General features: G+C 42.3%; 1 protein-coding gene across 2 annotated transcripts in view; it reads right to left on the bottom strand.

The window, feature by feature from the left end:
• Positions 1–22,406, bottom strand: part of CDC42BPB (CDC42 binding protein kinase beta) — a 1,057,701-nt gene that overhangs the window by 564,783 nt on the left and 470,512 nt on the right. For both annotated transcript variants that reach the window (XM_085626326.1, XM_085626327.1), the window contains exon 14: positions 19,441–19,551. In XM_085626326.1, coding sequence (XP_085482452.1) covers positions 19,441–19,551 — 111 coding nt within the window. The remainder of the gene's footprint in view (positions 1–19,440; positions 19,552–22,406) is intronic.

The following is a 22,406-nucleotide window of genomic DNA, read 5'->3' as shown; positions in this document are numbered from 1 at the left end:
CCAGAAGTTTCCTCACATTTGTCTGACACCAAAAGGAAGTATGGATGCTTTTGGAGCTCCTTGTAAGAGCTGAAACAATTTCTGACAGAGCTTAGTATATAAGCACATTTGAATACATGAGGAGAATTTGGCAAGAACATATATCAATTACAAAAGGTGCAAATCTTACTAGAGATAAAAAAACATAGCTCTAGGTTTGAGATATTAATTCCAGGCCCAGAGTAGGTCTGTATTATGCCAACATATTACCTGTGATCTAAACAGAGTTACATCATGTGAACAGTATAGATGTTAGAATGTTTACCTTGGGTTGTCCTGGGGAGATCTAAGATGGCATTGGGTAGGAGAGAGTGATGCGTAGGGATCCGAGTGCCTAATATCCTGCATCGGGTTTGTAGAGCTCTAGCCCTTAGAGACAAATGATATACACCTGGGCTTAGTCCTACCTGCACAGCAGAGATGCTTGTAGGCCCAACTAATTTGATCAGCCCGGTTGTTTCAGTGGGCGCTCTGGCGGAAAGCGTTCTGAGCGATGACTTTGAGGTTGGTCTGGAAAGCTCTGGCGAAGGCTCCAATCCAGGCACTTAATGGAGCGAAGGAGGCTTGCGGGAATGCTTTAGCTGTTCCTGCATAGCCTGAGACCGCACCTGACTCCAGGATGGTGAGACCCCAGCAGTAACAGGTGCAGTCAAGGACAGCCTGATCTATAGATCAGTGGCTGCTGCAGCAGGAGGGACTTCTTCTGCTGTTGCAGGCTCATCCAGCACCCTCTGCTGGCAACCTACAATTGGATGTTCCTTGCCCAGTGGTGGCTGGCAGGGATCAGGGTGGCAGGGCAGGTAGGTGGGGTGTTGGAAAAAAAACAAAATATAAGAAAAATACTTCTCTTCAAGTAGCCGTGTTTCCTCAACGTTGCTTCTCTTCCTGATGAGTCCAGGAAGAACACAGGCTCCCCTAAGCCAATCACGACGCGCTGCTGTCACCATGATTGGTCTGTGGTTCGGCGCACAACAGGGACTGGGATCCTGTGCATGTTTCGACCCAGGCTGTGCATTACAGCCCGGCGGATAACATGCTAAGTGTGCATGACTGTTTGGCCGGCCAAAGACAGCCGGCGAAACCATCATGTGAACTTTAGTGCACGAACCACTCCTCCCCCTATGACACCAGCCCCGCCCGCCCAACCCTAAGCCCCGTAGCTAAGAAAAATAAAATGATAATGTTATTTTCATTTTATTTGTCCTTTTCCCACTGCTCTCAGAGCAGATGGGCGAGGCTCCTTTGCCTTAGCGGAGGAACCACCCCTGTCTTTGCCTCAAGTAGAGTCTTGCTGTAACAAGAGAAGTCACGGATGGCACGGGCTTGATGGTAGCTGACTCGCTGGAGTCAGGTAACCCCGCAGAAGTAAGTTATAAGAAGCTTATTATAATCGCTGAAGCTGGAGACCACACATGAGTAATGAACCTACTACTCAGATGGAAACACTGAGTACTTATACTAAACGCGTCCCCACCACCACCCCTGGACCTGGTTTCTGACCCTCGAGCAGTGTCAGGTACTTCCATACTTAACGAGATAATCTCGTGTCCCAGCTCCAAAAAAAATCTACGCAACCTAATAAATTAGCACAGGATTCTATGTGTATGGTGCCGCTGAAAGGTCTGAGGGGTGCTGGTTATAATGGAAACACCAGATCTGGGAGTAAAGGTGGAGGAGCTACTTGCGGGTATCAAGAAGACGGGTGAGCAGACTGGAACTATGGGGAATCTAACATCAGGCACGTTGGAGGGTAATACTCAACACGATAAGACTGTGCTAATCAGAACTGGATATGCCCCTTGCACTACATTACCGACAACCTTGAGGCTTTTTTTCCCCCATGTGTCTGACTATTGAGATAATGACTTGTCAGATCCTACAATTGATAGGGTAGGGGCAGGCCGAAACTGGGAACAGAGCAGGGCTCTCGGGGGCCAGTTCAAACTATCCCCCTTTCGGCAGACACATAATTGGGTGCAGGCAGGCAAGGACTGAGCGGAGTGCAAGAGTGGTGACGATCAGCTTGAAGGAAGGGTGCACTGAGATTTGTCAGCTAACGAGTTAGTGAATGATCCAGTCCTCCTCCACTGTCAGGAGGGATTGGCTTCTACCCATGAAATAGAGGAGGGTCAGATGTGGTTTCAGGTTTGGTTTGTGGGGTGGTGATGGGTTGGAAATCTTTAGTATTTCTGCGTTATATTTGCTGGGTGGTGCTTCAAGTGGTTGCCATCTGTATTGTTTTTCTATGGAATGAGCAAGTTAAATAATATACTATCTGAACAAGAGGGGACCATATTAAGCTGGAATGTTAATGGATTATGATCTTCCGCAAAGATTAGGCATCAATTGAGAATCATTAGCCCATTGCTGGCCTGCTTGCAGGAAACCCTTAACACGGACAGCCACATAGATTGGAGGGTTTAGGAACTCGGATAAAAGGGGGTGTCTGAGTAAGAGAAGCCAACTAGATATCTTGCCATTTTAGCAAGAGGACCCTCCTGGATGTATACAAAGTACATCTACCTCCTGGATGTATACAAAGTACAAAGGAACAATTCTGGTCATTGAGTAATTACGAATCTTAGCTTGGTTTGGGTAAGATTAAAGGTGTGTTGTGTTTATGGTGTGAATGAGGATGACCCAACATCCAAGTATTGTGACATCTTTTTGTAGAGTAGGTCTTGTGGGAGGATTCGATAATTGTTTGTGGGGACTTTAATGTGAGTGTTTCCTAACATTGATGGCTCAAATAGAAGTAACACCCCAGGAAAGATCAAACGTGTGCTGCTTTGCATCATTTAGTTTGCACGTATGGGTTGCTTGATAGGTGACGCAATGCACATGCTGGACCACCCGGATATACATATTCATCAATTCCTCAGTGTCATTCTAGACTGGATATACTTGTCGCACAGGAAATGGTTAGTGATATTTCAACTCGCCTTTTTCCGTGTGTACTGCCTGATCATAATCTTTTGCAGGCCACAGTTGCACTTTTAGGTGGGGATGGTATAGGTAAGCCCAAAAGATAGACATGATAGTTCTCACATGATGGATAGTGCCTACTGTCATTATATGATGGAGACTGACTTTTTTTTTGTTTTATTGTTTAAGGAGAATCAAGGTTCAGCACCCCCAGTTGCTGTTTGGGATACCATGAAAGCTGTTGTGCCTGGTAACACTCTAAGCTATGTCTCAAGTCAGAATAAGGTCGCACCTAGACAGAATCAATCTTTATGCCAGGAGCTTCTTCATTTGGATTTGGCACATGCCGACGCCTTAAGTCAAAAAAAGTCAGAGGATGTGATCAAGGAGACATATCAGACACTTCTGAATGTTAAAACTAAGATCCAGGTACTAGTGTAGTAAAAAGGCAGTGAAGATATGTCATGCCTCGAAGCCAACTACTTTTGACAATAGTAAGGATATGGAGCACAAATTAGCACTACAGGTTCAGGAGAGAGCAAACAAGAAGGCTATTGATGCTATTAGAGACACAAATATTACGGTGCAAAGGGGTTCTGACAGGATTCTGTGTCTTTCAGGTATATTATGGCGAGTGATATGGTGAAACAACTGGGGCCTCCCAAAGACATGTTAACCAATATATTACAGCTGTCATACTAGTGTTCGTATCAGAGGCTGATCGGATGACTATGGAATTTCCGATTATGGGGGTAGAAATTCTTGGGGCTATTAAGCAGCTCCCGGCAGGTAAGGCGGCAGGGTCGGACACACCACTTTCAGGGTTTTACTAAGTCTTCTCGAAGGATACCTTCTTAAGCATTTTTTGCAGCTTGTCAAACATGTCGAAGAAAGAGAAGTGCCTCAGTCTTGGTATGAGACTTTTATAAGCATATTTTTGAAAAATGTGAAAGATCCAAAGAACTGTTCCTCTTATCGGCCAATCTCTAACTCATTGTGATGCAAACACCTATGCTAAAATACTGGCAAGTCTTATTGCTCCTAGAATTGTGGGGTGGGCATGGGTTTGCCCCACACTGAGACGTGCATTAGTGGATCATTTAAAAGTGAGAAATGAAAGCAGACTTTTGATACACAGATCCCGGTGAAAGAGAAACGATAGGGGACACGGCATCGTTGGAATTAAAAGCCACAAACAAATTACGCTATCGCTAGGACTACCGGGAAAACACAGATACCCGTGATTAGAAGACGTAACATGATTTAAGTCAGTTTTGTTTCTAAACAGACCGGATGATTCTGGAACAAGGTCTTGGATGCACCAACTTAAGAGTCCATGACTCCTGAACCAGATTGAACTATTCGAGTTAAACCTCTTTTTAGACGATTTGTAGGAAAGGATAAAGAGATTAGATGAATTATTCATCCTCAACTATCAGTTGCAGCGAGTTGAAGATCCTATAACTGAGTGCGGTTGCACCGGTTGATACATTATCACTTTTAAATCAAAGGAGATAAAATGTTAATGTCCTGAAGAAGGTGGTTCTATTACAAATATGCCACTGAAACGCGTCAACGCCTACACATAAAGTTGTGTTAAATTTGGAAGACACAGCATTGAGTCAGACAGGAAATTTAGATCCATGCTTTATGCTTTCTATGTATATGTCCAAATTAACATGCCAAAGACAGAGTGGATTGTCTTTTTTTAGTCTCCTTTTTTGAGTTGTGTTTTTACATCATTGATTTTTATATTTGTCATGTATATGAACTTCTGTGTTTTTTATGTATATGAATCTATGTGTTTTTAATGAGGTGATTGAAAATCGGTGTGTGTCATATAAATTTGGAGAACATTTTTTATACTGATTAAAATATATCTAGTCTCTGACTAAAATAAGCAATCGACTTATAAGTGCCTTAATCATTTGTGAGTACTTTATGTATGGTATATAAGCATGGGAGTCTGTTAAGTGATTGGTTGAACATAGGCCTGACCCAAAGGGAACATTTTATTAACTTTTCAGTTATTGGGTACTCTATTCCTGTGGAGAAAACAGCACCCCCTCCTTGATTTCAAGGCCACACTGAGATTCTACAGCACATTCCAATCTTGTGGTTGCAATATGTGACATGACTAGTGTGCTAAATATTCCGGCTACATGCTAAAAAGGCATTTGATTTGATATCCTGGCCTTTCCTATGTGTGACACTCGCTGCTATGGGGGCTGATGATCAAAATTGGCTTGGGTGGCTTGCTGTGGTTCCATTGCTGAGAAAGTGGCTATTAAAAGAGGAACACGTCCGGGATGCCCGCCGTCCTCATTATTTGTGCTCTACCTTGAACCATATATATTCAGTTTTAAGGAACTCGGTGCAACTGGTTCCCTTAAGGATTAATGCAGCAACTTACAGTATAGCAGCATATGCAGATGACGTGGTAGTATTCACATTCGCTCCTTCTATGTCTATTGTGGCAATTGAGAGAGAAGCGTCCACATTTGGGGTCATGTCTGGTTATGAGCTTAATACATAAAACAAAGTATCCGTCTGCCTAAACAAAAACAAATCCAGTGCACATGTAAGATGATTCCCTCGTAGCTTGAGTCATCCCAGATGGTAGTCTATCTTTTTATACATAACCCTCACTCATTGTAATAGTAGCATGACTCATCATCGTGTTCATCCTGGCTCCAAAGTCCAGGATGGGGCTCAACCGTATTCCAGGGAGCTCTTTGGATATTTTTTCTGGTGACCAAGGGGATAAATCTAAAAATGACTCATCCACACCCAGGTAACCCTTTATTAGAGGGGTGGATGGACACAAAAATATTAATAGCAATTATAAGGAGGGGCACTCAAGGAATACAATAGTCCTATGACCCTCATGTGTCAACAGGTTTCTGCCCTACTCCGACAGCCAAATCTGGTCTTGGGCCTTCATCAGGACGGAAAAAAACATCACTAATCCTATGATAATCTATGGGTGTCTAATCACTTGTGGCATGCACATATCCTGACAAGAGAGGTGAGTGTCTACTTGTCTGTTCCAACCCTGGTACCAGAACGCTTAATGAGTAGAACAGATAGGAGACAAAAAGATATGCATGTTCTCAGGGATGGATCGCAGGCGGTGATCACGTTGGTGCACGAGCGCAAGGAATGCTGCGTGCTACATTCTTTGTATACTATTCAGACTGAGCCAAGTTTGTCGATTTGGAGTGCTGGCTTTGCCTCGTGTGCAACACAGTGAAATACGGCAAGGCCTGTGAGTGAACACTGACATTTTAACACTGTGAAGGTAGTGTTCTAAGGGGTCACTGTAAACCAAGCATTTCGTTTTTTTTTTTTAAAGGAAGCAAGCCTAAGGTATGCTGTGATAGCGCTGCTGGCATCATTAACACAATGGTCATGTAATCAGTAAACCATAAAACTAAGTGGTACTTATCAAGCCCCATGGGGTATGGAGGAAGGTTTGGCTCTGTAGACATACACTGTTGCTCAAATGGGCAATGCATGCAACGTATGTGACACAAAAAACAAATGTACAAACACAAATTAGTCTATTGCTCAAGTTGCTGGTCTCCTGGACCATTGTAAGAGAGAAGCATCACGTGTGCAGATGGTGACCGGAGTCCCAGTATTCAAACCTCAAGGGTCCCGAAACCACCTCTGTACCTACATAGTACAGCCAGCTTGCCGTAGAATTCAACCAGCTGCTAGGGCAAACTTTTAATCTCCCCAAGTTGCTCGCACATGCCCGAGTTATGGTCATGTGTGAACAGATGCGGAAAGAGTTGTGACCTCCCTAAGGGATGCTGGGAAATGCAGTGTTTAACTCCCTGTCGCTGCGAGGGGCCAGGTTTTCCAAGTGAGGCTGGGATTAATGCTGCCTTGTTTCAAAAGAATAACAGAGGAGGAAAAGGATAAAGATAAAAATAACCATAAAGCTTAAATGAGGGTTTATACTGCAGTGTCTATCACCCCACACTGCTTGCACCTGTGTGGAGTAATGAACAGGTGCGGACAAATCTCGCTAGTGGGAAATGTATGTAGCCTTGCTGCAAGAAGCCAGGCTTCTGAAGATCAGCGCTGGTCGCTGTCCCAATGGTTTCTTTCGAGAAACTGAGAGGTAAGTCTTGTAGAAGAACTCTTGAAACAAATAGTCCTTCTGTGCTCATCTATTCTGACCTTGATTTTCCTAGAGGTCATTCCTACATATAGAATTCCGCATGTGCCTTATAATAGGCATATTACGTGGTCACTATTGCAATTTGTATGTGCTTGTTGCAACCATGGTGTCTTAAGTCCAAGAGCGAAGGTTTTTTAGTGTTTCGTGATAGAACATACAAAGCAATTTCCACAGTAAAAATGTCTGATCATTGGTGGCAGGTTCCATATTCTGTCTCTCGACGTTCGGATTCCAGGTTTTAGTGTGGATTAACCAGTCCTTTATACTCCTATTTTCTTAAAGGAGAAAAGTAGTTTGTCAAAAGTTAAATGATTTGATGTGAGAATCTGCAAATGTTTAATGACGATCCAATTGTATGGCACACAGGGTGAGAGTAGTACCAACTAGGTACACGGGCGGTTTCAGGACCCCTGAGGACGTGAGTGCTGAGACTCCGGTCCACATCTGCACTCATGGCGACTCCAAAGATCAGCAACTTGAGCAATACTCTTATTTACGTGTATTTTTTTTTTTGATTTTTGTATCACATATGTTGCATGCATTGCCATTTGAGCAACAGTGTATGACTACAAGGCCATACCTCTCTACGCACCCAGTGGGGCTTGATAATTACACCCATGCGGGTTAGGTTTATTGTGTACCGATTACATGACCATTCTGTTAATGATGTCAGCCGCAGTATCATGGCATGGCTTGATGGGGTTTCTTACTTCTAAAAAAAAAAAAAGCGCAAGGGCTTGCAGTAATGACCTAGAACACTACACTAACAGTGTTAAAGTGTCAGTGTTCACTCACACGTATTTCACTGTGGTTCACACGAGGCAAGGTCAGCTCTCCAAATCAGCAAGCTTGGCTAAGTCTGAATAGTATACAAGGAAGTACATAGCATTAGGCGTGCATGTGCCCCAACATGACCACTGTCTGTGATCCCTGATAAACATGCATATCTGTTTGTATCCTTCTACAGGTACCCCTCATTAAGCATTCTAGTACCAGGCTCCGAACTGTGAAGTAGACACTCACCTTGCATGTGAAGATATATGCATGCCACAAGTGATTAGACACTATAGATAACCACTCGGGCAGTGATATTATTTTCCATCCCGGCGAATGCTCTGGACCAGATTTGTCAGTCAAGAGTAAGACAGAAACCTGTTGACAAACTGAGGGTCATGGGACCATTTTATTCCTAGAGTGCCCCTCCTTATAATTACTATTCTTATTTTATGTGTGTCTATCCACCCCGCTAATAAAAGGATACCTGAGCGCAGATGAGTCAATTTTAAATGTATCCCCCCCACAGAGGGGTTTTGACTTGGTCTCCAGAGGTTATTCGAAGTCCTATTTCTCAGAATTGAAAGGTATTATGTTCTTCATGATTGTAACTGCTAGGATCCTTGTAGCACAGTACTGGCTCAAACCAAATCCACCATTGGCTGCCAATTGGTATAAGCAGTTCATAGATATTTATGGGCTAGAGCTGTCCTTCGCTCTGAGGAATCCGGAAAGAAAATATTTACAGCAAATGTGGGCTTTGATTGATATGAATGGGGCGGCTGGCTCATGAGTGGATCTTTGTTTTTTTTAATGATTTGGATTTTTGTTCTTGGCAGATGAAGTAAGATTAGATCATGGCCTCACCTCTTTCTGTTCTTTTTTAGGTCGAGCATAGACAGCGTGCTTGTGTTGTCCGCAAGACCATGAGTAATCTCAACACAGAGTGTAATCCCACCTGCAATTTACAATTAGTTAACTCCTGTGTGTGTCTTGCTTGCAGGTTCCTAATTGTTTGGCGCTCCCAATACATCACTTCCGTTTTGTGATCGGGAACACCAGCCAACTACAGTTTTATTACGCTGTAGCAGTTTGTATGTTCCTTTGGGAACTACTACTACAACAAAGCAAACTGTTGAAGCTTGAAAACATAACAGGAACACATTTCCCCCGACTTGCTTTAGTTTCCTTTTAAAAAATGGGTTCACGCTGGCAGGTTTGAGGAGCGAGTGCGGTGCTTCATCTCGGTACCACACCACTCTCAGTAGCATAGCACAACACCTGCTGAATTCTAGTGCCAAATACTTGCACAGATCATTCATGATTTTAGAGTAATGCTTATTTTCCATGGTGTAATACTTTAACAGATGTCAGTCCATATTGTTAGTACATGTTGCTGACATAGAAACCGGTTCTTTCACCAAATAGTAGGCTGTGTTTTTTGCCATGTGTCCTCATTTTGTAGGCTGCCACGGTTTTCATTCTTTTTCTCTGGTTAGTTGGGCAGCTTTCCTTATTGGACCATATGCTAGTCCCGGCTTGGAAAAGAGGGTAGTGTTGCTGCTAGGATTTGGGCCAGCGTCAAAGAGAGTTGGTCAGCACTCCAGCACTGTGCTACCTTTCTGTGATTCTGCAGCCAAAAGGACGCCCAAGAGAGGAAGGGAGCCAATGGGTTCAGGCAGATCTCTTCATGCGGGCACTAGGCAATCCTCAAGCACACAATATCGTAGGTGAGGCTTAGTGAGAAATATGCTCTTAGAAATAAAAGTATGTCAATGCACTACAAAATCTTTAATCGCGTCACTTGCAAGATGCTTTTATAAGTATCTAATCTTATACTCTAAGGAGAACAACATTCAAAAAGCACTTTCCGAAATTGGGTAAAGAACTATATTAAATATTCTACATAGAAGTTTTGGCCATTGCCCTTGCTTCCTTATCCGTAGACAACAAATTAAAGAGTGTATTGCTCCTCGCCTGACAACGCCCCTCTAAGTCATTAAACCTGAAAGTATGAGACCGCTGTTTGGGAATTTCTAGCCTTGGACCCCAAGAACCGACAGTCTGCCTCATACAGCTGCTATTGATAAAAGCACAATACTCCGGGCAGTTATGTGTTATAATCGGAGGGCCATAAATGCCCAGTTCTAGTGACATTAATCGTTACCTAATAGTGTAGATTCGCCTCTTACCCGTAGCTTTGTGAAGCGGCCCATAGGTGTTTATATCATGCACATCCTCTTGGTGAACACGAAAGACAAAATTGAACTTTTTGGTGCACTGAAAAAGACTTTGGAGTTCTTAAAAGGGCCATGATTATTTTTTTAAACTGTGAATCCAGCGAGTAAAGCGAACTTGGCAATATATTAATAAAAATGTTAATTTGACGATCCGAGTGAGACCTGTAGCAAGTCTTCAAACAGTCTATTTTGATGTTATAGTACTAATATGGTTTCCTTAAAGACCCTGCCTGATAGCATTGGAGCGCTTTATTGAGCCCCAGATTATATGTTACTCTAAGTCAGATTTATTTATGTATGTTAAAGCACAGTATTAATTTTAAGAATTGCCCGACTTCTAAGAATTAGTTCAATCAACCTTATTATTTCAGAAGAAACTTCCCACATTTTGCCTCCAAAAAAAACACTAGGTACAATACGCCATCATGACATCTAAACATGTTTTTCTTCTGTGTGGTATTACTTCATGTCCAAGAGTCATTTAAAAATAAAAACAAAGGTGTGGCCCTTCCCTTCACCGCCATGATCACTGATTACAGTGTGGTGAGAAAAACAGCCACTACTGGTGAATGTGTAAAGGAAACATGCCCCGTTGTTCTCTCAGCTGTCAGTTTACATGACCCCTGAACCGGTGTCCATCAAGCTTGGCACGAGGGGCAGGAAAAAGGATGTCTAAATTCACAGCGGGTCATTGTTCCTAAACTTCGACTCTATATGCAAATACATCTGTGTGTATAGTCAATGTTTGTATAACCAATGCTTAACAAGCACGCAAACTCGCCATGATGAACTGTTTACTGGTTCCGCAAAACTGGTTGTGACATGCACAATCTCAGGAAAGCATCAGCTCGTCACAAAAGTTTAAAAACAACAGCAAGGGTGTAAAGGGCCCTAAAGCAAGGAGGCAACCTGCCTCCTCCCATCCCCTTGTTTGGAAGCAAGAGACAGCTATTAATTGGAATGGGCTCTCCAAAGCTACTGGCCCTGGTGCCACTGTACCTGAAGCCCTATCTATAACAACACCCCTTCAATTGGCCAGACATGGAGCTACACGCCCCCTATAAATGATTATTTAGACAAAAACCACATACTAGTTCGAAAGGTGTCAAAAGACATGTTTTAAACATATGTAACTCATGACCATATGGAGTTGGCAGACACGTTTAGATCATATGTAAAACCCTGACCATCTGTAGTTGGCAGACATGGAATAAATGAACCTGTGTTCGCTTTCTTCATGTTTAGGTGTGTGAACAGGTCTGCAGTTAGTAATCGCTCTTCACCTGTTGTCACTTGAATGATCTGAGCAGATGTGCTGCCGTCAACAAACTGACTGCTGTGCACATTGGAGGCACTGTATAGACAGCACATATTACCCCATCCTGGTCCTGAATAGATGCACATTGTATTGTTTCAATTGTTGCTTAATCATTTATAATTTCTAGTTTCTAGAGTAGGCTAGCATATTCATAAAAATCCTGCTATAGCGAATGACCTTTCAACATGTTGAATTAGGACTTAGCACGGATAGAAAGACGGTTGTGATTGCACTTAAGATATGATTTTCGTGTGCACCATTATTCACGTTTGGAGGGAAGCGGGCTTCCTGTTAGCACAAGTGATTTCAGCTTTTCCACGTAGCATGGGTTCAGTATATATTTTTATTTGCCAGAATTTAATTAAAGGCATTTTCGCTTCCTTTTTGGAATGCTGAAATTGTCTCATCCAATCGGAGTGCTAACATTTCTGTATCCGACTACTGTCATTTACTTTCTAGGTTCAGTAGCTGGGAGATAAAGCAGACAAAGGTAGTGGCCATGTTTAATTGCCTGTATTGGGTGGTATGGCAATGAGGTATTCATAGCTATATGTTGTTGTGCACTAACAGCTGTTATTTGCCCCCTTCTCATTTTGATTCCTCACATTTAGCCCATATTAGTGGGCTGATTACTAAGATTTAAAGCTCTGAGCAGCTGGCAGTAATGCTGGTAATTCCTTAAGTAGAAGCCACTGGTGTGTAATTATTAGTCTGGTGACCCTGATATGTCTCAGAGCTAGTCTGGCCAACAGTATCACTATTCTTTCAGTACATATGCCATGCGTAGGTGAAGAAATTAGAATCTAGGTAACTGCAGCTGATTGTGTACCCTCCAACAGCAATGACATCAGCTTGAAAACACCAAAGTGATGGATGAAAATGCTTGAATTAATCTGAACCACTGGTCATTACTCTGTGTGCACTACTTTCCACTCTTTTTTGAGCTTGTGTGTGCTAATCCTGATAAAGCCCAACCAACCAACATCCCCTAGGCTTCTCTGATTTCAGTCCGGTCCAAACCGATAATCCATTTTAATCAGAACACAAGCAACCCTTGATTCTAATGGCCTGAGCTAGAGATAATCATCTAAACTGCTGCCTGTGACCAGGTTTTTTTTAATAAAATGAGGACTGTTAAGAATATCCTTTTAAAGGTGTGTTATTAACCCCTAACCTACTTACGGGGCCAGCAGAGATGTTTGCTTGCCTAGTATGTTTAAAGATACAGGTCTCATTCTTGGTATGTAAGAGTGGTCATGTGAAAGATTCAGATGACAATGCTTGAGATGCGCTGGCCATACACACACCTACTTGTCCAAGAGAGGCCGTTGGACCAGTTCTTACTTACACTTGCTCTATGAGCTTCCAGCCTTACAAATGCGCTCCATTTAACACGTAGTCTGCTATAAAGTATTGTCAACCACATAGTACATCAGACCTCATTTTTTTTTTAATATCTGTAAATTAAATTTGACTCCAATTTTGGACTCTGTCACTACTAGATTATGAAGTTTCCCACTTCCTGCTTGTCAAATTCCACAAAGTTCCTTACGGAGCCCTAAATAATAACTTTGCCTTAAAAAAACGTTGTGCTGCATCCCATCATATAGGGTGAAACACGTGTTGGTTGTCAATTGGAATAGTAAACAACCAAAAAAACAAATCGTATGTTAGAATGGTTCATGTAGACTTTAATAATATCACCAGAAGGATCCAATAATAACTGTCTTGCTCTCTGTATATGAACCTTTACACATTTGAGTGAATAATGCATACAGCAGTAAGATTTTGGTAGAAGCATCTGCCATAGGATCAAGTATTTGTGCTGACCTGCAAGAGTGTACATTTTAAAAATGTGATCAAAAGGAATAATGATCAAAGGAATCTTAAACGAATAATGATCATTTGGACACATTTATTATTAGAGCTTAACATAGGACACTATCTCTGTACAAGATAAGAAACAAGCATTTGCAATTAAATAGGTCTCGAATGTTGCTAGAGTTTGAGCTATTGGCATTGTAAATGAGAAAGCCTTTTATTTATCTATTTTGAAAACCTGCAAGCGGTGCAAATGAGAAAGCCTTTTATTAATTGGGAGTGAAGTGCGAATCATTTGGCACCACCTTTGCTAACTACGGGCAGCATTTAGCTCTAAATCTGCAAAATGGCGGCCCACACAAATCCCATTACTTTGGGGTCTGCCTCCAGCTTGTTCTAGGCAGGGAAAGACTTCGACCCTCCAAGGAAGCAGACGTAATAAGAATTGACAAAGGACTAAACACCAATAGAGCCACAGAAATTGAAATAGGACTACTACTGGCTTAGCCCAGTTAATGGAAAGAGACACAGGACTCTCTCGCTGGCTATGATGTCCACTCCTAAAGATGTGGCCATCTTGGACTGACTCCCTCACAGTGGACCAGCTCCTGTACGTTGCTAGTTTACGCCCATTGATCTCCCTATCTACTTATACAGGTCAGAATCTCAATTTCAACTTTAATTTATCTTAATGTATTTCTATCTCATTCTTTACTGCTCCTGCCCAATCTTTCATTAGCCTGCGACGGTGCACTTACCGCGTTACTTGAACCAACCCCTACTCCTCCCCCCGCCTTCTTTCCCTCGGCCCCAAACCCACGCCACCACCCCCGCTGCTCCATCACCTTCATTCGCACGTTCCCCCTCCTTCCCAAGCCCATCCCCCCATTCACACCACTGACCCCCCCTTTACAGGCCACATACACACAAATCACCTCATAACTCCCTAATCCCATACTAACACTATGGAGCGCACAGGCGTACATACCTACACCATCAATTACCCCCACCCCCCAACCTCTCAAAAAAACCATCCAAACACTTTAAACACAATATGATAAAACTACACCCTGAAACACCCATCTCTGATCCCTACTTTTCAACAAACAAAGGGCATATAACCGCGGACATCTTCTACACTAAACGAAGAGCACAATGGAGGAAAGCATTCCTAGCTATATTCTCGATCTCCTCCACCAGGAAAACTGCACACGGTCCGCAATCTTTATCTCCCCCTCCCCAATTTTCAAAGCAGATTGAAACCACCACCATCTATCATAACGGAATCATTCTCATTCAATCAACAGACCGCAGCTTAAACCTGTTGGATAACATCTTCCCCATTATCAGAGAACAAGTTATAAAACCCCAAACCTCCCCCCAGGACACCCACCACCAGCACACAGTCTATCACACCGCCAAACTCTACCTCTAGCCACGCTCCATTGTTATCATGACCAATATTTACACCCGAGCTCTATGCTACCCCTTCCCTCCCCGCTCGACTCGCCCATAAGACACCCCCCCTTACTACTGCACCAGCATTTACACCCATCACAGACTCGGCATCCTCCCCTGGAACAAACAAATCTCCCCCCATTGTCAACACTACCCTCTGCAAAACCATCACTCCCACATCCCCACCGCACACCTCAACGCCTCCTACATCGACTCCCTACTCCAGTCCACCCCCCCCCCCGATCTGGAGAGGGAACCAGATAGGACACCTCACAACAACCTAGAATACGTGCTTCCTTCCTGCCACCAACGGGACGTAAGCACAAAAACAACCACCTGAATACATTCACCAGGCTCTACCTCCTGCAAAACCCTCACATCCACAACCACATACCCACCGCACACCCGTACGCCTCCTACATCCACTCCAGTCCACCCCCCCCGATCTAGAGAGGGAATCAGATAGGACGCCTCACAACAGCCTAGAAGACGTGCCTCCTTACTACCCACGGGACGTAAGCACACCTCCCACACCCATTATACATCCACCAATCTTGCTCCCACCTTCACCTTCACCAGACCCTAGACTTGACGAGATCATACGCTCCTTACGGCAAATCAAAGAAGAACTACAAGCTTTATCTGAAGTTCTTCTGAGCCAACCCTGAAACACTAGATTAGCACGACAGACCAAATCAAACTTTCACTTGACCCACTCAGTAGTCACCTCGAAATATTCGACCCCTAGGTGGAAATCAGTTCCTTTCCACAATAAATCAACCCGTCCAATCCGCAGGACTAATTCGCTATCGGAGAAAGACTTACTCTCTCTACTCCATTCCTATGAGACACCACACCTGAATCACAACACTATGCCTCCAGATAACCCGCCCAAAATGGCTCTAATCCCAACTATTCCTCCCAACACTCACAGGCCCACTAAACACAACCCTAGAGGTATCATCAAAAACAACCTTAGACAAGTTCCCCTCATTCAGGAACCCAATAAATCCCAAATCACGCCCCGTCTTAAGTGTATACTACTAAATTGTAGATCGACCCCAAGACATGCAGCCGACATAACCGACCTCATTCTTACACAAGAACCGGATTTGCTAATTTGTACCAAAACTTGGTTAAAGGAATCCTCTACACCAATCATTGACATACTCGTACCACCAAACTATGACATCATCAGACTGGATAGCATTGTTAAGGCAGGGGGTGGTATCGCTTGCATATACCAGAATAATCTCTAGTAAACAGATACCAATCGCCTGTATTCCCGTCTTGTGAATACATATGCCTCGACATCACTAGTAATGGCAAACCAGTATGCTTTCTACACATCCTCTATCATCCACCAGGTGATAACCTCACCTTTACCGAACATTTCATGGACATCATCTCTACTAATGCCGGACATCAAAATACCCTAATATTTCTCGGAGACCTCAATCTCCACTGGAATGACCCCAATGATGCAGTGGTCAACAGTCTCAAAAACTTCCTCTCTGACCTCGACCTCACCCAAATTTGCAACAGCTCCACACATGATAAAGGATCAATCCTTGATTTAGTAATGTCTAAAGTTGATTCCATCCAGCTAGATACGATCCATGTGATTGGTCTGATCATCATTATATCACCTTCTTCATCAATGAAACAATGAAACCTAATTCGGCACAACCCACAAGACTTAAAGTATGGAAGAGGGATCTGAAAAATATAGATCCTAACATATTCACAACTTCCAGCTCCAACTTACTTCTTCCCCCTGAAGGGATATCCGATGTCCATGATCTCACCAACCACTACTTCAATTACATGAACATGATACTAAACGAGGTAGCCCCACTTAAACTAAAGAGAGTCTCCACAAAAGACTCTAAGCCTTGGTACCATGGAAGACTCAACGAGGACAGACTATCCTTAAGAATAACTAAACGCAGATGGAGATCAGCTCCATCCGCCAATCACCTCAAGATACTAATAAAGAAGAGAAACGCATACTTTAGAAAGATCAAGCGCACTAAAGAAGACTTCTTCAGCCACCAATTAGACCAGGCCAAAAATCGTCCAAAAAAAACTTTTAGATAATCAAAATTCAATCTAAGGATGCACCTCACCGCCCCTAAGATAATTTAGGCCCACGACCCAACTGTGAAGAATTTGCTTCCTTCTTCACTCGGAAGACCGATAGCATAAAAAAGGACCTTCTCAACGATCTAATCACACACACTGTCTCACTTACGAACCCCTCACCATCCCTTCTAGATGCCCCACATCGAAATCCATCAAAGTTTGACCTAAAAAATAATGCATCTTGGTCCTCCTTCAATACCCACAATGAAGAATCTATTCTCAAACCCAGTCCCAGCAAATTTCATAAAAGACTTCACCCAGTTGCTGCTGCCTCTCTGGACAAAGATCATAAATAACTTTACGCCAAGGCTGCATCCCTGACACCCTCAAAGCCGGGCACTATCCCCAATTCTAAAGAAACTTACGGCTGACCCTGCGGACTTAAACAATTACCGCACTATATCCAACATCCCTACCTTGGCCAAACTCTTAGAAACATGTGTACACCTCCAGTGGGTAAGACATAGACCATTTCAACCTACTCAACAAATACCAATCAGGTTTCCGTGCAAGTCACAGCACACAATCAGCCATGACCCATATAATTGACGATGCTCTACAAATCCTAGATCAGACTCATCTTGCTAGACCTTTCCTCAGCCTTTGATACCGTCAAACATGACAACCTGATAGACCTTCTGCAACACAGAACGGGATTATCTGGATCAGTTCTAAACTGGTTCACTTCGTTCCTCCAAAACAGATCACAATGATTCAAGGTCAACCACTCCCTGTCCAAACCCGTCCCAGTCACTTTAGGAGTCCCACAGGATCTTCACTATCTCTGACACTGTTCAATCCATTCACGGAACCACTCACTGAAATTCTCTACTCGTCTAACGTTCATTATCACATGTACGCTGACGACACACAACTATACCTTAAGATCCATACTCTAGAAGACTTCATATCGCTTAACACAACTCTCGGAAAAACTTAGACCTGGCTGGCAGAAAACCATCTAAAACTGAATTTCCTTAAAACCGAATTCCTCCTAATTGCTCCTCCCGCCCAAGTACCCATAATGCAAGACTGGATCAAACACCTAACAGCACTCAACTGCCAACCTCTCGTCGTTGTTTCAGCGAAATCGCTGGGAAAAATGCTGGACAGAAACCTCAAAATGCAGAAACACATCAGCAACGCAACAAAAGGAGCAAACTTTCAGATAAATACTTTGAGAAAACTGAGACCTTTCCTGCCTGAAAAGGACTTCAAGCTGGCAGTACAATCTCTAGTCATCCCAAGAGTGTAATACGTGAGTGTCTCTCTCTGCGGCCTGCCCAGACCTTCAACGACCCCTCTAAGAGCCTCAATCAACATCGCAGCAAGACTTATCACTGTCTCCAAAAGAAGCTCCCACATATTCCCGGACCTAAAATCCCTTAATTGGCTAGCTTTTGAAGCCAGAATTCATCTAAAAATAGAATGTATGACACAAAGCCATTCATCACAACGCACCCAGCTATCTAGCACAGAAACTGGCGCCCTCATGTGGGATCAGATCTTCAAGAAGTGCCAAAAAACTCTTACTGAAACCGCAAAGATTCAACAAGAAGAAAACATACAACCAAACCTTTTCAGGGATGGCACTCGGAATTTGGAATGCTCTGCCCCCAGAAACTAGACTTAATCCCTCTAACTGCATCTTTCAAAAAAGAAGTGAAATCGCTTCTCATGAATTCACTTAAGCATGGGCTACTGTTATCATGCGACTCAACATATGTTCTACATGGAACTATATAGTATTTACTGCCCATCCATGTGCCCTAGATATTGTATCTATATTATGCTTGATATACAGAAACGTTTTGTTATGCACCATATACCTATGTATCTACGACAGGGTGTTTACACTATCATTGACTATAATGGAAGTTTAGGTTCTTTACCATGTACCTTTCTATCTAAGGCACTTATCTAGTAAAGCGCTCTGATACCCGCAAGGGTCTTGTTCGCGCTATATAAAACTTTCAAATAAATAAATAAATGTATCTATTTTGAAAACCTGCAAGCGGTGCGTAAACACGCACTTTGTAGTTATAGTCCTTGCTTATGAGAAGCAAGGCAGGCAGTAAAAGAAGTGCAGTTACTGCCAGCCTTGCTACTCGTAAGCAACAACTGTGCGTACAAAGTGTGTGTTTGCGCACCGCTTGCAGGTTTTCAAAACACATAAATAAAAAGCTTTGTCATTTACAATGCCAATAGCTCAATCTCTCGCAAATGCGAGATCTATTGCATTTCTAATGCTGGTTTCCTAGGTTGCTTTATACGTCTTACGGGGCTATCAGTCTGTTGCATTAATTTTGTAGAGATGTGCGGAAAATCAATAAAAAAAATAGAATGCTTATCTTGTTTGAAAAATACTTGGGTTAGACCCTTTAGAGATAACTGTGGAATAGAAACATTTATAACGAAACTGGCAAAAAACATCTCAGTTCTAAAGACAACATTTACATATCACTCATTTTATACAGTAACTCTGCAAACCAGATATTTATTATTAAACATTAAAAATACTTTCTAACCTTGAGTGATTCCACCTCGTTTTCCAGTTGCTTGGAGAAATTTTCACTGTGTTCTCGCAGTTTGCGTTCTTTTGAAGCCTCTCCTGTGATCTCCTCAAGTTGAGACTCCAACTGAGAAGAGAAAAATGTGATCAGCTAATTCATTTCTTTAAAAACTCACATGTATTTATTCTGAGTGTTCAGGCTGCTTGCCTTAAGTATGGTTTATATTTTGTTTTAGCTATCAAATTTTTTCAACAAGGGATATAATTTAAACAAGTGGTTCTTAACCTTTTGACTTCTGTGGCACCCCAAGTAATCATTACTGGAACCACTGGACCTCCCCACTGAATCATGATTGGAATCCTAGGTCCCCCACTTAGTCAGTACTGAATACGGGGCCTAAGCATTATTTTTTTTATTCGAACCACAAAACAATAGACAAACATTCAGAAACCAGCATTCAGAAATGCAGAAATATTTTACTTACTTCACAACTATTTAAAAAAAAAATGTTTTAATTGGAAGGCTGGAGCTTTTCTAAATTCAATTGAGGCTACCCATTGTCCATACTGTATCCTGTTTGATGCACTTGCACTAGTCCCACAAATCAATCGGAGGATACTAACTTAATTTTTAGCCTTCAAATGTACATTTTATTTCTTTATTTACATACACTTTATTATCTGTAAGTTTTATTTAATTTTCTAAGCAGCCATAGACCACCTGATTGGGCTTCACAGACCCCCAGGGATCCCCATACCAATGATTTAAATGAAATCTGAAAGGAAATAAAACAGAGTTCCACTTTCAGCCAAAGATCAGAAAAGGCCACACATTAAACAGCAATGCAATAAAATACAGATGTGAGCCAAAACGCTCCCGCTACATTGAACTTTGCATTTTTCCCCCATATAAACTAATCAGAAACATACAGTGTAAACAGATGTTTAGTTGTTCTTTGCTCAATACCATGCCATCAAGGAATTATCAAAAAAACGTTTATATCTTTATTACATCAGCTGAACGAGTTAGCCATGTTGCCAACACATTAATTGTCAGAAGATGTACAGTCTATTCATCAAGAGCTTCACTTCAAAATCCAAAATGCTGCCTTGGTATAATAACAAGACATGGGTACATTTAGTCCCAACAATAGGGTTGCACATAAAAAATATGGGTGCATGCGGATGACCTACTATGGATGGGAAGGATTTCCTGCCAAACCATGCCAAGTTTATTAAGGCATTTCGTTAAATCTACGATTATAGAGAAAAAATGAACAAAACACAGCTTTGACCAATTTTAGTATCATTTCTCACACCTTTAATCAGTCCCTGGAAACTCCACCGTGGCAACTAGAAACTGATATACCTCATGATGATCTAACCTCAGGCATGTGTAATACCAAGCAAAAACAACAAACATCTTCTGTCCAAAAATTAGGCTAATATGGATTGTTGGTTCAATTATACCACTGTTTCTGAGCACCTATCTCTTCCAATTGACTATTAGAGCTTTTTAGCAATATCGCTGGAATAGCAAACACCAGGCTTGCTTTTGTAGAGCTACACTTCCGGACCTCGTTGGGCAGGATAACCAATAGAAATTTTAAAGCTGACGACTGAGCTGCTACAGCCTGTTGTATACCCAGCTCCTCATTTAAACAGAATAAATAAAAAGTGAGAGCAGAATTATAATGGTCATTATGGGTGGAATCACAGGCTTTGGTAATCAAAGGACAAGGGTACATATGGAACAGCACTCATTACAGATGACGTTTACCAGTGGTGTGATGAGTTGTGCAATCTATTAAAGGTGAGACCATATTTGTTTGCCAGAGCCGATCTATGAATGAAATATTGGATTAAGCTAAAAAATACAACTATAGTTCGGATTATGCTAAAAAATGTAACTATAGTTTGGATTCATTTACTCTTTTGTGGAATCACCTTATTTTCTGAACTTATCAAATTTCAGCTATGGATTTCATACGACAATATCCCAAACTCAAAAATAGGGGCCACTGAATGATTAAGGTCCCCTTAATGGGACTAGTTCAAATGCTATGCAGAGAGCAATCATACTTCCTTTGCACCAACTATCAAACTACACAAACTGTTTGGTAGTTTGCGCTTGTCTGGATTTACATCTTACAGTAATTAGGTCAGCTATCAACAAATGAACTTGGGAACTTGCAGAGCTCAAATCTGAATAATCAGCATGATACAAAAAATGTTGTAATTTTTTAGAGTGATGCTCCTATATGAGAAGTGATTTACAGCAATTTGCAAACCCCCTGCAAAGAGCAAGAGAGTCAGTTGTTCCATAAACAAGGTGTTAGGAAGTGGGAATTGGTACAGACATATACCAACTGCATGCCGCACTACAGGGGGGCATACCAATCTGAGTGGTATCTCTCAGAGCAAGGAAGCAGGATGAAAGATTATCCCTTAAGCTGATAAGCCCTTGGTACTCAAAGCTGGAGTCCACTGAGGCTCTTGTGAAGAGTGGGAAAGTATGGTTGAGTCCTTCAAGGACTGGTGGAGAACTATGCAGAAAATGTTCTGCCAGAATGAAGTTGGCCATGACAGACCACTGCAGAGTCAGTCTCTATCAGAGATCAAGTTGATAATCACTACACAGGGAAGTGAGAGGTTAGAGATATTCAAAAGGTATATAATCTGAAAGACAACATCCATCACATAGATGCAATGACACACAAACAAGATGTACAGTGTCTTCTTACATTAAGAGGTGTGAAGCAGGAGTGAGTCTTTTACTACGCCTATTACGCCCTTCCTGGGGGTATTCCCTAACAAAAAGTTGTTGGCCCTCATTCATCACAAGTGCCATGCTTCATCAACGGACCCTTCATCACTGATGTTCCACAGATTTCACCACAGCAGGCGCTGGAGCTCTTAAGAGGGCTTCTAGAGTTTGCTTACCTCCGAAATGGTGAGGTGTTTGGGACCTATTCATATAAA

Source organism: Triturus cristatus, chromosome 9 (genome assembly GCF_964204655.1).
Source record: "Triturus cristatus chromosome 9, aTriCri1.1, whole genome shotgun sequence".
Taxonomy (NCBI): domain Eukaryota; kingdom Metazoa; phylum Chordata; class Amphibia; order Caudata; family Salamandridae; genus Triturus; species Triturus cristatus.
The sequence above is the reverse complement of the archived record's forward strand: the minus strand, read 5'-3'. Positions and strand labels throughout refer to the sequence as shown.